Below are 13,822 nucleotides of genomic sequence, written 5' to 3'. Positions count from 1 at the left end.
TCATATATGATTCTATATATGATTACATGTGACAACACATATAACGATTTTTCATCTTATACATCAATCAATGAGATTGTGTACACCATGACGTTTTCTTAAAGTATATAATATTTATATACAGCAACTAAACCCATACACATTCTCACATTTGGTAGAGTTTGAAACTCTGACCTCTTATAAGGGCAAAAGTCTCAGATACCGCCAAGCCAAAGAGCATTTAGTCACCATTATGCTCTTATTGTGTAAATGCAATACATTATCACATTTGATTGTATGTGATCCTATATGTTATCATATATGATCATACACAAACCCACTTCCGATTCTAAATACAATCACACGTAATTGAATAATTATTATATTGATTTGTGATATTAACATTATTAAATTTTGTCTTAATCACATTTGATTAAGACAAAATTGGAGCATCATATGTCCCGAGATTGGTGCATTTATGATCCAGGAAACCTATGTCAGTATTTGTATACAAGATAACATGTTGTTATGTGCATGATGATAACATTTTTATCCTATCATGTAAGCATCGACGATATTACATGAGAATTAATATCTATTTAAAGAGATAGAATGAAAAAATAATATAGCAATATGGATGTCAGATTGAAAATAAATAAAAAATGTGAATGCTCCACCCATCCCCCAAACAAATACATGGAAACAAAAAATCAGCAAATGAGATATGAAGCACACAAAAATCGAATATCAGCAAACCATGTCGATACCTGTCAACCAATTATACGTGTAAATGCGTATGTGATTAATTCATCTAATAACTATAAATATGTAACAATTCATTTTAATTAATATGGAATTCCATAAATATAAGTATGGACAACATGTATCACGTCCAAACAATTAAATTTTAAAATCACAAAGAAAGAAAATGCGGAATATATTGAAAGATGAAGTGAGTGTGAGTCATGATTATTGTTTTATTAAAAAAATAATATGTCGATTGAATTGCTCATCAATCATAAATATGAACATTGATTATGGAATATTTCATGTTTTAAAGATATTAAAATCTAATTCTATATTTGAATATTGACTTACATAATTTAATTAATAAAAAGGAATATCATTTTTAATTCTATTTATATTGCAATGTTGTGAAAAAATAAATAAAGTTTTATACAAAAATAAGAAATAATTAATAGTGTGACGTCCGAGTCAGACCCATACACAGCACAGTACAGTACACTACACAACACACAGAAAATGTTAATGAATGGCCCACCTCACCATCCCTTACCCCAGTTCAGCTTCACAGTTATCATCTTCCAATTCCATACATGCTCCTTAATTATACATTTACTTTTTCTATTTCTTTTATGCAACCAAACCATCATTTTTCCTGTTTTTTTGTTTTTCGCATGCTACAAATAGGCTTCTATGGAGTCTTTGAAACATAAGGCCGCCTCCCGTCTCGTAATTTCTACATACGATCTATATCACGTCTAGCCTTTTCATGTTATAAAATTTGGCTGTCTTTCAAAAAAATAATACCATTGATCATTTTTAATGTGTGTTTTTGTGAATGAGGCGCATTTTTTGTCTTTTGAGTTTTTAGCATCTTAGCACTAGAGTCTCAAATTTGTACCAAACCAAACCAAACCAGCCAACATGAATGTCACTAGTACCAATTACATAAATTTAATTTATATTGTTATACAAGTATGGAAAGTTGGTTAGTATGGAACACGTGAACTACCATACCCTGTTCCTGTTGTATCAAATTTTATATATCTAAATGGTTATTAATTAATTAATATTTAACATTCATGATTCTAATTTGACTTTGCTTGCTCTTTCCCATCGTCCGTCGCCATTGCTCTCATATCATATCATAGTCAACTCACCACATTAACATAGCTTTTGAAAATTTGCAACATTAATCCTTCCCATCTTGTTTGCCTTTCACCCTATCCTTACTTGTTTTTACATGAATACAATACCAGTTTGCAATGCAATGTTCATACAACACATGAAGAATTTTAGCATCAAGTAGAGTCGGTTCGTACACAACATACAACAAAAAAAATAAAAAATAAATAAATAATGATATGATACCACGTTCATACCTATTAGACATTTCAGTGTCGATTTTGTACAAGTATGATAACATTTTTTTATTAACGTATATGAAATGGGTCGAACAAAGCAAATAAAAATACATCTATGACGTTATTTCGTGCATCGATTTTAATTTCTCCCATGCTTGGATGGTATCGCGTGAAGAAAGACAAGTCAAGTATACAAGAATTTTCTCAATCCCATATTACTACAAGATCTAAATTTATTCATGCTTGTACCTCAAACTAGGCATCAATGTTGAACGGATGTCGGTTTTCCGACCATGATTCTAAATCCAGAAACACAAAGTACATTTATATCGATAGCATAACAACTCTGCACACGTTATCGGTTAGTTGCTCATAGTCTTCTGTACAAAACCCTTTATGTTGAAAACCTCATTCCCGATCTTTGTAATCACACCCTGCAAAGAAACACTCGTGAGAATAGATACGCACAAATGACACAAGTCCGTATGTATGTCTTTTCCGAGAGAGAGGGAGAAAGTCACCTTTTCGGTTATGATACCATTTATCAAATAAGCTGGTGTAACATCAAAAGCTGGATTCCAAACACCAATTCCCGAAGCTCCAACTTGTTCCCCGAGACCTCCACGGGTGTTTAGTAACTCCTTGGCTGATCTTTCTTCTATAACAATCTCCTCTCCAGAAGACAAAGATAAATCAATCGAAGTCAAGGGTGCAGCAACATAAAACAGAACACCGTGATGCTTAGCGCATAAGGCAAGGCTATAGGTTCCGATCTTGTTGGCAGTGTCACCTGCAATTAAGGGTCTGTTTGTCAGCAGCTTAATGAGACTCGCAACTTATTCCGTCAACTACATGAATGTTTGGTAGTGGCTTAATGATATAGAAAGTGGCTAACTTTATGCAGAAAGTAAAGTTTTTTTCCAAATTTGTCCCTCTCAATTAAACAACACTAACCCTCCCAAACAATAACCTTCTCAATCTATATAGACAAATAAATCTACACAGACAAAATTTATATCCATACAGGACTTGATTGAAAACCAACCAAACAGCCCCCAAAGTTTTACACTTCTGTATCAATTATGGGTTTCATTAAGTTAATCGTATTGTAGCGAGAACTTACCGTTAGCAGCAACACGATCAGCTCCAACGATGACAGCCTGCACACGTCCAGCTTTCATTAAAGCAGCAGCTGCAGAATCTGCTATAAGAGTGGCTGGTATTTTGTCATGCACCAATTCAAAAGCCGTCAATCTTGATCCCTACACTTGCACAAAATAAAAATAACGATTCGGTATTCACCCAAACAACGTAAACCACAAAAAGAAGTATGAAAATGTCAAAATCATTAAGTTCACAAGACATAACAATGAGACGCTTGGGGCCTGTTTGCTTAATTAGCTTAATGGGGCTCACAGCTTATTCGTTCACCTATAAGTTACTGTTTGGTAGTGGCTTAATGATATAGAAAGTGACTTATTCAGTAAGCTTCTAAAAGAAGCCTTATGTAGAAAGCGAAGTTTTTTTTTCTTCCAAATCTGCTGCTCCAAATTAAAAAACACGCTCTTTCAATCTATTAAGAAACTCCCAATCTATACACAGATTAATTGACACAGACAGCTTATCCATACAAGACTTAATGGAAAACCAACCAAACAACCCCTTAGGGTAAGGGGCTGTTTACCAAACACTTACCGGGCAAGTGCTTACAGGCAAAAGCCACCACCTTCACTTACCTAATCGGGTAACATTGTGTGCCATTTGCCCATGATCATCATCATTTCAAATAAATGATGGGTATATATTTGAGTCTGCAAGATTCCTTTATTCTCTCTTTATCGAAGAGTAATTTAGATATTTGACAAATAGTTGAATCCTCTCCTCGAACTATTTGTAAAATCAAAACAGGGATTTCATGGGATGGTGGGAGTGTACACAATCATTTAGTTAAGAATATCAAAGTAATGTATCATAAAAAGTACCTTAAATTGCTTACTTGGTTGAATGGGCGGGTTTCTGTGCAATATGCACTTTCTAGTACTCCATCAGCATAAAGTGAACGGATTACTCCAAGAGCAGTTCCATATCCAGCTGTTGCAAGACTAGTGAACAGTAAAGCATAAACTGTAAGCACAAGTAGCTCAAATACCCAAAGATATTATGAGAAATGGAGAGGACTAACCTGCCAGTATTGCAATGTGTTAAAACAGAGAATTTCTTAAAATCCTTTTGTTGATTCTGAATGAAAGAAGATCCAAATGACCCGATTGCTTTATTGGAAGCAACATCATCCTCCAGCATTACTTCTGCAGCTCCAATGTAAGCCTGATAAAGCAGAAAACAGAAAATAAATAATTACTCATAATTATAGTACACTTTGTAGCACATAGGAAGTCCTTTAATGGTCTAAGCCTGTTTGTTAGCAGCTTAATGAGCTTAATGGGACTCACAACTTATTAAGTCAGCTATGCATAACTGTTTGGTAGTGGCCGAATGATATAGGAGATGACTTATTCAGTAAGCTTCTAGAGGGGAGCTTTATGTAAAAAGCCAAGTTTTTTCCAAACCTGTCCCTCCCAATTAAAAAAACATGCTCCTTCCATCTATGAAAAGACTCTCTCAAACAAAAACTTCTCAATCTATACAAACAGATTAATCCACACAGACAGCTTCATCCACAAAGGACTTAATGAAAAACCAACCAAACAGCCCCTAATACTTAAAACTCAAAATAGATTCAGAAACCCAACAAAATTCAATGTTTACTGATCAAAAGCAAAGAGAGAGAGGGATTACTTGGAACACTTGATTGGCATCTGTAGCAGTTGCAGCAGAGTTCATTACGATCTCTGTAAGTTTAGTTGCGGCATCTGAAAGATTCACTGCTGTTGGACGACTGAGGAACAGTACAACAGATCACGAAAAGCTTAGAGGAAACGGGAAATGCTACGGTACTAAACAACATATGGTCCTAACTTGGAGGCAGACACCAAACTTGTACACTCAGATATAGAGCAAATAACCCTTTCAGAAGTTACCTTGAGACAAGATATTCCAATTTCTTTTTAAGAAAAGATGCTGCTTCATCTGGAGTTCCACTAAATCCCTCCAGTTTAGATACTTCTACAGCCAGCGAAAGTGCCGCAGCTATGGCGATTGCGGGTGCCCCACGAACCACCATTTCTCTTATTGCTTCCCTGGATATACACAAACGATTAATCAAACATAAAGAGAGGACCATATGAAACAAACATCATTACAACATGGTTAAAATTTCATTCGCTCAAGCCATATGATCTCCATGTAGGCATCATTAGAAGATTCCATTGTAAATTAATGAAGAAATGACCAATATGGGCAACTTTACTAGTACATACACCAAGTGACAAAACCTAAAGAAACAACAACAAAACATAAAGCTTTAGCATTTAATCATCGAAAGGATACATTTATAACTTACCAGCCCTCAGCAGCATCTCGAATTTCCAAATAGATGGTATCAAGAGGAAGCTTTCTCTGCTCAAAATAAATCAAGTCAAGTGCAAAGATAGTTGTGTCCACTAATTTAACCACTCAATTATACATATTTCACCACAATCAATAGAAAAACATAATGATTATATTGCTCTTTGTTTCTAGCAAGTTTATAGTTGCTCTGAAAGGGAGAGAAAAAAAAGGGTGAACATTGAATTGTGAGTTCAAACCCAGTATTCAAAAAACACAAGAGCTGTAAACTATAAACAGAATCATGGCATCATTAAATTTCTTTTTGTTTACAGCACTTTGTATTGAGAGTTATATGATCATCAGTTCATCCTTATGATAGAAATAAGAACAATTACTAGTTGACATTCATTTCTAAGAGCGAAGGGGTCCATTTAAATTAGCTTTTAATTTGATTTGTAAAGAAAAGTTTGATGGGATGAATTGATGATCTGAAGGGTCCTAACCCAAAAAGAAATCATGCGTATCTACTCCATTTGTTTGTTATATAATATGATAACCAAATGGTTGAAAGGCCTAAAAATAGGGGGTTTGGAAAGAAAAGGGTACCTGGTCAAGTAGTTGAAGTGAGCCACGGAGATAACGGATGGATTGCAGAGATGAGTTGTCTTGAGATCCCATTGAAGCAAACTGCAATTTCAGCAACAAAAAGATGAAAGAGTTTGAATTGAAATCGCAAGCGATGAAAAGAAAGAAGTTGGTTTCTGATTACGATTAGACACAGAAGATGATGGAAGGGAGGCGGCGCACCAATAGAGAAAGTTTTTCACCTAAAAGAGTTTTTAGTTAAATTTAAGGGCCATTCACAACGTGTCTATCAAGTCACATTCTTTTTATTAGATGAATACGGTAAGAATTAAGAATTTTATTTGATAATAACGAAGACAGAGATCAAGAGTTTTATCCGGTAAGTAATGACKACGATTTTTACCACGGTTAGTACTTACCGGGTAGATTGTTACATATGATGTTGTTTTGGTAGACTAAAATCTTATCATGTAAGTAAGTGATAGAGTTGAATTTTACCGTTAAACGCTTACCGGGTAAGTGTGTAGGTAAACGGCCCCTTAGTGACCGGTTATATGTTATGCATAACAAAAAAAATAGATTTATAATCGCAGATTTATTCCACCGAATGCTACTTCATCTCGTTTAATAAACGTGTGGAATATTTTTATTTTGTATTGTTCCCATGTACCAACGGCACTTTCAAAGAACATTGATAATATATTTTTAAATTTTAAAAAGATTCTAAAAACCACATATTTTTTTATATATATCATGTATTGAAAACTTATTTTTGCTTTTAAACTTGTTTTAATAGTTAATTACTATATTTCAACCTATTATATTAATTTCCATCTTATATTATAAAACCATATTACTTATTAAAAGAAACCAAACTTGTATGAAAATAACAACTTGAGTCTTAAAATCAAAATTACGAGCCAATCCGAAATAGAAATAATACATGGTTGATTTTGAATTTATTAATGCTTTATCAACGGTACGGATTTCTTTATTCCTGTGGTTAGTCAACAACCAAATTCAATTAGTCAATAGGCTTTTTTTTCCCTCTAGAGTACTAAACTTATGATATACAAGAAATGAGACCAGTGATTGTGGAAGGTCAAATGGTGACTTGTAGATCTTGTTGTTAGATCATAATGGGGTTGTGATTAGGACCCATGTAATCGATTTTAAGGCTCCATATATATATATATATATATGTATATATATATACACGTGGAAATATCTTCAAATATAAAAGGTACAACACATTAAAAAAGAGAGAAGAAAATAAATATATTTGTATAATTCATAAGTAGGTTTAAATGGTAGCATGCTCACTTGATGAAATGTGGACCGTGGAGGGATGTGGGATAAATGGTTAAATGGTAGCATGACCACTTGATGAAATGTGGACTATGGAGAGAGATAGGATAAATGGTTGATACTACGAGAAGAATTCCTATTCATCTAAGTTGAAGTGTGTGGCTAAATATCTCTATGCATCATATAATCAAGAAAAATATACAAGTATTTATAGATTTAATTCAAAAGGGCATCTCAAACTTACTATGAAAAGACGTATAATGGAAGTCATGTCTATTCAAACTCTTTACTAAAAACACATAACTTTTTGTGTAAATTAAAACAGACCATCGATTTATTGTTAACGGTGGTTTTTAAAGTTATGTGTTTTAGTAAATATGGGCCCATGTTTTAATCTTCTTTTAAAAAAAAGGTAGGTTAGAGATATGAATGATGATTTTGTTCATTAATAGCAATAGATTCAAAACCATCAATTTGTGTACCATAAAAATAAAATCCATGATTTGTATTTATGACATAACAATAAGCATAGCTATCATATGAAAAGAGATGGGAGCCTTTTCAAGAATTAAAATTTATTTTAAAAACAAAATAAACCTTTATTTTAATTTTAATTATAATTCAACTAAAACACATTAAATTAAGAAAATATAAAAAGAGATGCCATAACCACCATCGTAATAATCAGTAATCGATAAATATATGAAAACAAGAAGAAAAGGTGACAAATTTAATTTTGGAATGGATCGTGGGAGGGAGGGAGGGTGTCTGTTCATACTGCATCTCCATCATCGTTTTTATATCTCCACCCCGTTTTAATTTCTTCATCAACTCATCTTAACTGCAACCAAAACCTCTTTAACCCATTTGGATTTTGGAACTCCTTTCATTTCGGGTATGAATTCTTGAATGCTTTTTAACTATCTGCCTGCACTTCATACGTATGCATCGTTCGCCCTCTTTATTAGGTTTTTGTTAATTGGTTTTCAAGATCCAATGTTTATGGGTGAGAATCCGTTCATGTCTGTTGGATTCTGGTAAATGCTTGTTTTCCTTTAGCTTTAGATCCATTCCAGAAGTTGGTTTCCCCCAATTTATACTAATTATCTCTCCTCGCTTACTTAATTTTCACTAAACAACTTTTATTTCATCATCAAATCGTCTAGTCCCACAATTTTTCATGACATGGTAGGAGGACAAAAGTTTGAATGATCAAGAGTGGAGATCTGGTTGGTGTATTACCATACATATTATGTTTCTTATGGGGTTTTCTTGAAGATGAAAGGTTTTCAAAAAGTTTAATAATTTTTTCTTTTTTTGTGTTATATGCTTTGCAGATATTGGTCTGAAACGCAATGTTGTTGGATTAAGAACCACAACTTATTGAGTTCAGTAGCATAGCATTGTGCTTAACGATGAAAGGAGGAGGAGGAGGCTACTTCTATGGGCTGAAGATGAAGCAGCTCTCTCTCTTCTTTATAGTTTTTATCTGTGCATCCATTGTAGTTTGGAACTGGGAGAAAACCCCTCCTCTAACAACTTTGCTACCACCTGATGATCAAGTATTGCAACCCTTTACAGGTTTGTGTTTATATGTAAATCTCTTCTCTGAGGATGTTATGTTTGTTCTAATTCATAATAGTAAAGGGTAATGGTAATCTTGTCCCGGAATTGTTCTGAGAAATAAGTTATAAAGTACACTTGTCTTGTGATGGTTGCTCAAACTCTTTGATGGGTTGTTCGGTTGGTTTTCCATTGAGTCTTGAATGGATAAGGTTTTTGTTTGGGTGGGTTTTCTCATAGATGGAAGAAGCGTATTTTTTTTTGGGAGGGACATATTTGGAATTTGTTTTGGCTTTCTGCATAAAGCAAAGCTCCCTCTAGAAGCTTACCGAATAAGCCACTTTCTATATCATTAAGCCACTACCAAACAGTCATATATAGTTGACCGAATAAGTTGTGAGTCCTATTAAGTTCATTAAGCCGCTAACAAACAGACCCTTAGTGTTTGAAATTTATGCTACAAAGTGGTGGATTCACTTGATGAGAACAGATGAAAGCCTCCTGAAAGAGTGTAGTTAGTGACTCGTTAAATTTGGTGCACTTTGATGGATAGTAACAAAATATTTGGTTACATAAAAAGGGGGTTGAGTACTGGGTTGAGCTTTGTCGTTTGATATTCTGCAAACCTTGTTAATGACATGAAATTTTGTTACTTTGTGTAGTCTGAAGTATTTGGGGGATTAAAGTTGAGGAGGTAGAGTGAGTTTATTGAAGCTATGGTCCAGTGTAGATTGAGGTTATTGTAGTTATTGACCAACCTTGATCCTGGTGGCTATGTTATTTGTTGCATCATGGTGTATGACCAAAATAACTTGGATGCATCACAATAAAGTGTGTTTTGGGAAGTCACTTTTTTAATTGTTAATTGTTAAACTTCTTTATGATGACAGATGAACTGAAAAGGGAACATGTCACCCAAGAAAAAGATGATCTTAAAGAAGTTGAACCCGTGGTGGATTTAGCCCTGCCATCACTTTCAACAAACACAGCCTCTTTGAATGCTCGACAGGATGAACATCCAAGAACTTCTCATGACAAGCACCATGGTAGAGTTTTGCTCATATGTCAAAACCAGTCATTCTTTTCTTAGCTCCATTGATAATTTTCTATGAAACAGTATCATACAATTAAAAAACCGATACATTTTCGCATATAATTCATCATGCACATTTTTGTTTTGACACCTGTTCCTGTTGCATTGGTGCAGAGAACACCAAAATTGTAGTTGAAAAATTCATTCCTGAAGGATACAATGGTTCGAAATCCTATCAACCGCAGTTAGTAGCTTCAGTGAACTCCGAAACAACAGAGTCGGCTATGAGAGAAGGCATTGACTCTCCAAAGACTAACTTAGAAAAGCAAGGTTCGTCTTACATTCAGTTACTTAGAGGTAGATTACATAAGTGGTTTATAATTGATAGTCAGCCTTCACGTACTGGGAAGGCCTGTGGCCTAAAGTATGTTAAATTTATCCATCTACGTCAGTCGTATTCTTTTTTTTATCTGTCTATGTTTGTAGGGAAAGAGGTTTTATCAGATACGTACATATTTGCACTCAATCTAGCATATCATTTGTACCCCTTTAAAAGAATTTGGATTTCATTTGGTTGGCTTATTGATGTTTGATGGGTGGTAATTGCAACGAGAAGGTTGTCACTGAGGTGTAAATTAGGCAGAGTTGTACCCATGGTGGCCATTAGTGGCTGTTGAGATATCTTAACTATAATAAGGGGGTAGTTTTAGAATATTTTGTGCATAAACGGAAATACTACTCAGGCTACATGGCAGTCTTCTTAACAGTATGAGTTTTTAGTACATCCATCGATACTCATTACTTGTTTGCAATTGGTTTTTATGCATATTGCAGCTTGCAACTTGGGTAAAGGGAAGTGGGTTGCTGCCGATAACCGGCCTCTGTATTCAGGATTTGGTTGTAAACAATGGTTGTCTGGAATGTGGGCTTGCCGTTTGACACAGCGAACAGATTTTGGGTATGAGAAGTTGAAGTGGCAGCCAAAAGATTGCAAAATGGATGATTTCACAAAAGCTAAATTCCTTAAGAAGTATGTCATGAGATCATTTAGGGAAATTAACAAAAGTAGCCATTTTGGCCAAGAAAATTTACCTCTCAGCCATATTTATCCCACTTTTTCAACAAAATCACCACCTCCGCAAACAACACTTCCTCGACTTGTGAAGGGGCCAAAAAAATAAAATAAAAGAACAATTTTCTGAACAGGTCCGCAAGGTATTTAGACTAATTTACAGATTTGGTCCTTGTTGCGTATGTGTTCCTTGCGGACCATGTTCAGAAATTCCTTTTTTATTTTTATGTTTTGACCCCTTTGCAAGTTGAGGAATGGTTACTTGTGGAGGTGGTGATTTTGTTGAAAAAGTGGGAGAGAAATGGCTAAGAGGTGATTTTGTTGTGGAGAGAAATGCATCACACAGCCAAAATGGCGATTTGTGCCATTTTCCGGACCATTTATATAACTCGTCAACTTATACTTGTTTTACAACTAATTGTGATGAGATGCATTCCAGAATGCAGGACAAGACGCTAGCTTTTGTTGGGGATTCCTTGGGCCGACAGCAGTTCCAGTCTCTAATGTGCATGGCGACTGGTGGTGAAGAGATGGCCGATGTTGAAGATGTTGGGAAGGAATACGGTCTAGTGATACCTCATGGATCAGCTCGGCCGGACGGGTGGGCTTATCGTTTCCCGAGTACCAACACGACCATCCTATATTATTGGTCCGCGACTCTGTGTGACTTGCAGCCGGTTGACCCCACAAGCCAAACGACAGATTACGCGATGCACCTGGACCAACCACCGGCTTTTTTGAAACATTTCCTCGACAGAATCCACGTGCTTGTTCTCAACACCGGGCATCACTGGAACAGAGGGAAGCTTAACGCGAACCGATGGGTTATGTATGTGGGAGGCAAACCTAACACGAATAGAAGGATCGCAGACATCGGAGGTGCTAAAAACTTCACGATTTACAGTGTTGTGAGGTGGGTGAATTCTGAGTTACGGAAACACCCAGGGTTGAAGGCGTTCTTGAGGTCGATTTCACCGAGGCATTTCTTTAACGGAGAATGGAATACGGGAGGTACGTGTGACAGCACGAGACCGGGGGCGTTGGAAGTGTTGCAAGACGAGTCTAGCGATCCGGTAGCTGCGGGGGCGGTGAAGGGAACGAAGGTGAAGCTTTTGGATGTGACGGGTCTGTCTCTGGTGAGGGAAGAAGGTCATATTTCGAGATACTCGATGCGAGGAAGTCCAGGAATGCAAGATTGTTTGCATTGGTGCTTACCAGGGGTTCCAGATACATGGAACGAGCTTCTTTTTGCAGAAATATAGAAATAGCAGTTGGGTGGATAGTTGTGTTAAAACCAAACGAAACCAAACCATAGGGAGGGAGGGAGTGTTTGTTGTTGTTGTTTTTGTTTTTTATAATGTTGTTATCATCTATAAATATAAATTCTTGAATCTAATACTAGTCATATATTTTTTTTGCGAGTAGTGATGTGGGTGTGGACGTGGTGGGTTCATTTGACGTTCCATCGAATCAACAAACTTTGGGTCCTTTTTTATGTTCATGGGAACTCATGGGTAAGGAGTTGGTTTTGATGCAATGGGTGGTGGTTCATGAAAACTACAACAATATCAGGATTCATGTATTAGACTTTAGATGTGGTTGGCCATTACCATTAGCAACAGTTAATATTGATTAATATTTTGTTAAAAAAACTATTAGATGTTAAAAGAAATTAAAATTACATAAAATGTTTCTTGATCCATCTGGTAATCCAAAATATTTAAAGAAATATAATATAATGTATTGAAAATTGAGGTGGCATGACATGAAGATGAAACATCCTTAAAGATTGGGTTAACTTTAATTTGAGACAAGATCCTTGTTATTTGGTGTCCCTTAATCCCCCTTCCCAATCCCCTTTCCCATCCCTTCAAAATATAATGCTACATTCATCAAATTAATTAATTGATTTTTATTACATTTATCTATTTGTTCACGGATTAATGTTATTTATTAGTTATAATTTTTTTTTTAAATTCTTTTCTTTTGCTTTATTAAAAAAAGTTAGTTTTTTTTCTTTCTAAAACTTACAATGTTTTTTTAATATTTATATTTATTTATTAATCATCAGTTGTTTTGTAGAGCTAAAATCAATAATTTTTTTAAGGGTTCTATTGAGAGACAACATTTGAATCGTTAAGAAGTGAATCTTGTTTGATAAAAAAAAGTCTGTCTTTTAATGATTGTAAAACTCTTTGAATGATTTTGTATAATAGGTCTCCCTTAACCATTTAATACCCTAATTTTATTGTAATAAATAAATAAATTACCAAATAATTATATTTAATTTTGCATTATATTATGAGTGTCTTTTAATTATTCTGTACCAAAATCATTCAATAACTACCTAAAAGTCTTATAAATTATCTTACTTTCTTTTAATGTCTCCATTTATAAGGTAATGAAAACTGAAAAAGGTAGCGCAATGAATTATATATATTTTTTTGTCTTTTGTTTCTAGATTATTAATTATGATGTTATAGTATTTGTTAGTGATAGATCTTGCTTCTGTTTTAACTTATACTTATTTAAATCTATAAAATACAAGTTAAAAATGTATAAATATAATATAATAATACATCGGAGTTGCACAATTGCATCATCATTCTTTATGTGTTTGTTTGATGCTAATTGTGACATATGCATGGCATGGATTCCACGTTACTCCACTTTCAATCAAATAACCATACAAATGCCTCTTTTCACACCATAATAATAACACCCTTT

The 13,822-nt window shown here is 34.7% G+C and overlaps 2 protein-coding genes across 3 annotated transcripts; one reads left to right on the top strand and one right to left on the bottom strand.

The window, feature by feature from the left end:
- Positions 1 to 2,140: 2,140 nt before the first annotated feature.
- On the bottom strand, positions 2,141 to 6,300 carry LOC112517081 (methylthioribose-1-phosphate isomerase). Its single transcript, XM_025124399.1, has 9 exons — positions 6,141 to 6,300; positions 5,548 to 5,603; positions 5,126 to 5,284; positions 4,884 to 4,983; positions 4,270 to 4,412; positions 4,084 to 4,189; positions 3,211 to 3,349; positions 2,609 to 2,877; positions 2,141 to 2,521 (listed from the first exon to the last, which is right to left on the bottom strand). The coding sequence occupies exons 1-9, from the start codon at positions 6,210 to 6,212 to the stop codon at positions 2,450 to 2,452; spliced, it is 1,116 nt and encodes a 371-aa protein (XP_024980167.1). The 5' UTR covers positions 6,213 to 6,300; the 3' UTR covers positions 2,141 to 2,449.
- A 1,927-nt stretch (positions 6,301 to 8,227) lies between these two features.
- Positions 8,228 to 12,476, top strand: LOC112517210 (protein trichome birefringence-like 16). 2 transcript variants are annotated; one of them, XM_025124571.1, is made up of 6 exons: positions 8,228 to 8,322; positions 8,765 to 9,008; positions 9,881 to 10,036; positions 10,198 to 10,353; positions 10,858 to 11,053; positions 11,535 to 12,476. In XM_025124571.1, the coding sequence occupies exons 2-6, from the start codon at positions 8,843 to 8,845 to the stop codon at positions 12,355 to 12,357; spliced, it is 1,497 nt and encodes a 498-aa protein (XP_024980339.1). In that variant the 5' UTR covers positions 8,228 to 8,322; positions 8,765 to 8,842; the 3' UTR covers positions 12,358 to 12,476. The 2 variants fall into 2 exon arrangements, with proteins under 2 accessions (XP_024980339.1, XP_024980340.1); XM_025124572.1 differs by lacking the exon at positions 8,228 to 8,322 and adding an exon at positions 8,428 to 8,464.
- Positions 12,477 to 13,822: the final 1,346 nt, after the last annotated feature.

This window comes from Cynara cardunculus (genome assembly GCF_001531365.2).
Source record: "Cynara cardunculus var. scolymus isolate 2C chromosome LG 8, CcrdV1, whole genome shotgun sequence".
NCBI lineage: Eukaryota > Viridiplantae > Streptophyta > Magnoliopsida > Asterales > Asteraceae > Cynara > Cynara cardunculus.
Note: the sequence above shows the minus strand (reverse complement) of the source record. Positions and strands in the feature narration are given on the sequence as shown.

Bases quoted from the DNA above. Each gene is read 5' to 3' on its own strand.
- LOC112517081 (XM_025124399.1), bottom strand. From the start codon at position 6,212: ATGGGATCTCAAGACAACTCATCTCTGCAATCCATCCGTTATCTCCGT. The intron at 5,604-6,140 runs GTACCCTTTTCT...TATTTTGAGCAG, and splicing joins CACTTCAACTACTTGACCAG to AGAAAGCTTCCTCTTGATAC. The intron at 2,878-3,210 runs GTAAGTTCTCGC...CCTTAATTGCAG, and splicing joins TGATCGTGTTGCTGCTAACG to GTGACACTGCCAACAAGATC.
- LOC112517210 (XM_025124571.1), top strand. From the start codon at position 8,843: ATGAAAGGAGGAGGAGGAGGCTACTTCTATGGGCTGAAGATGAAGCAG. The intron at 9,009-9,880 runs GTTTGTGTTTAT...TTATGATGACAG, and splicing joins AGTATTGCAACCCTTTACAG to ATGAACTGAAAAGGGAACAT. The intron at 11,054-11,534 runs GTATGTCATGAG...GATGCATTCCAG, and splicing joins AAAGCTAAATTCCTTAAGAA to AATGCAGGACAAGACGCTAG.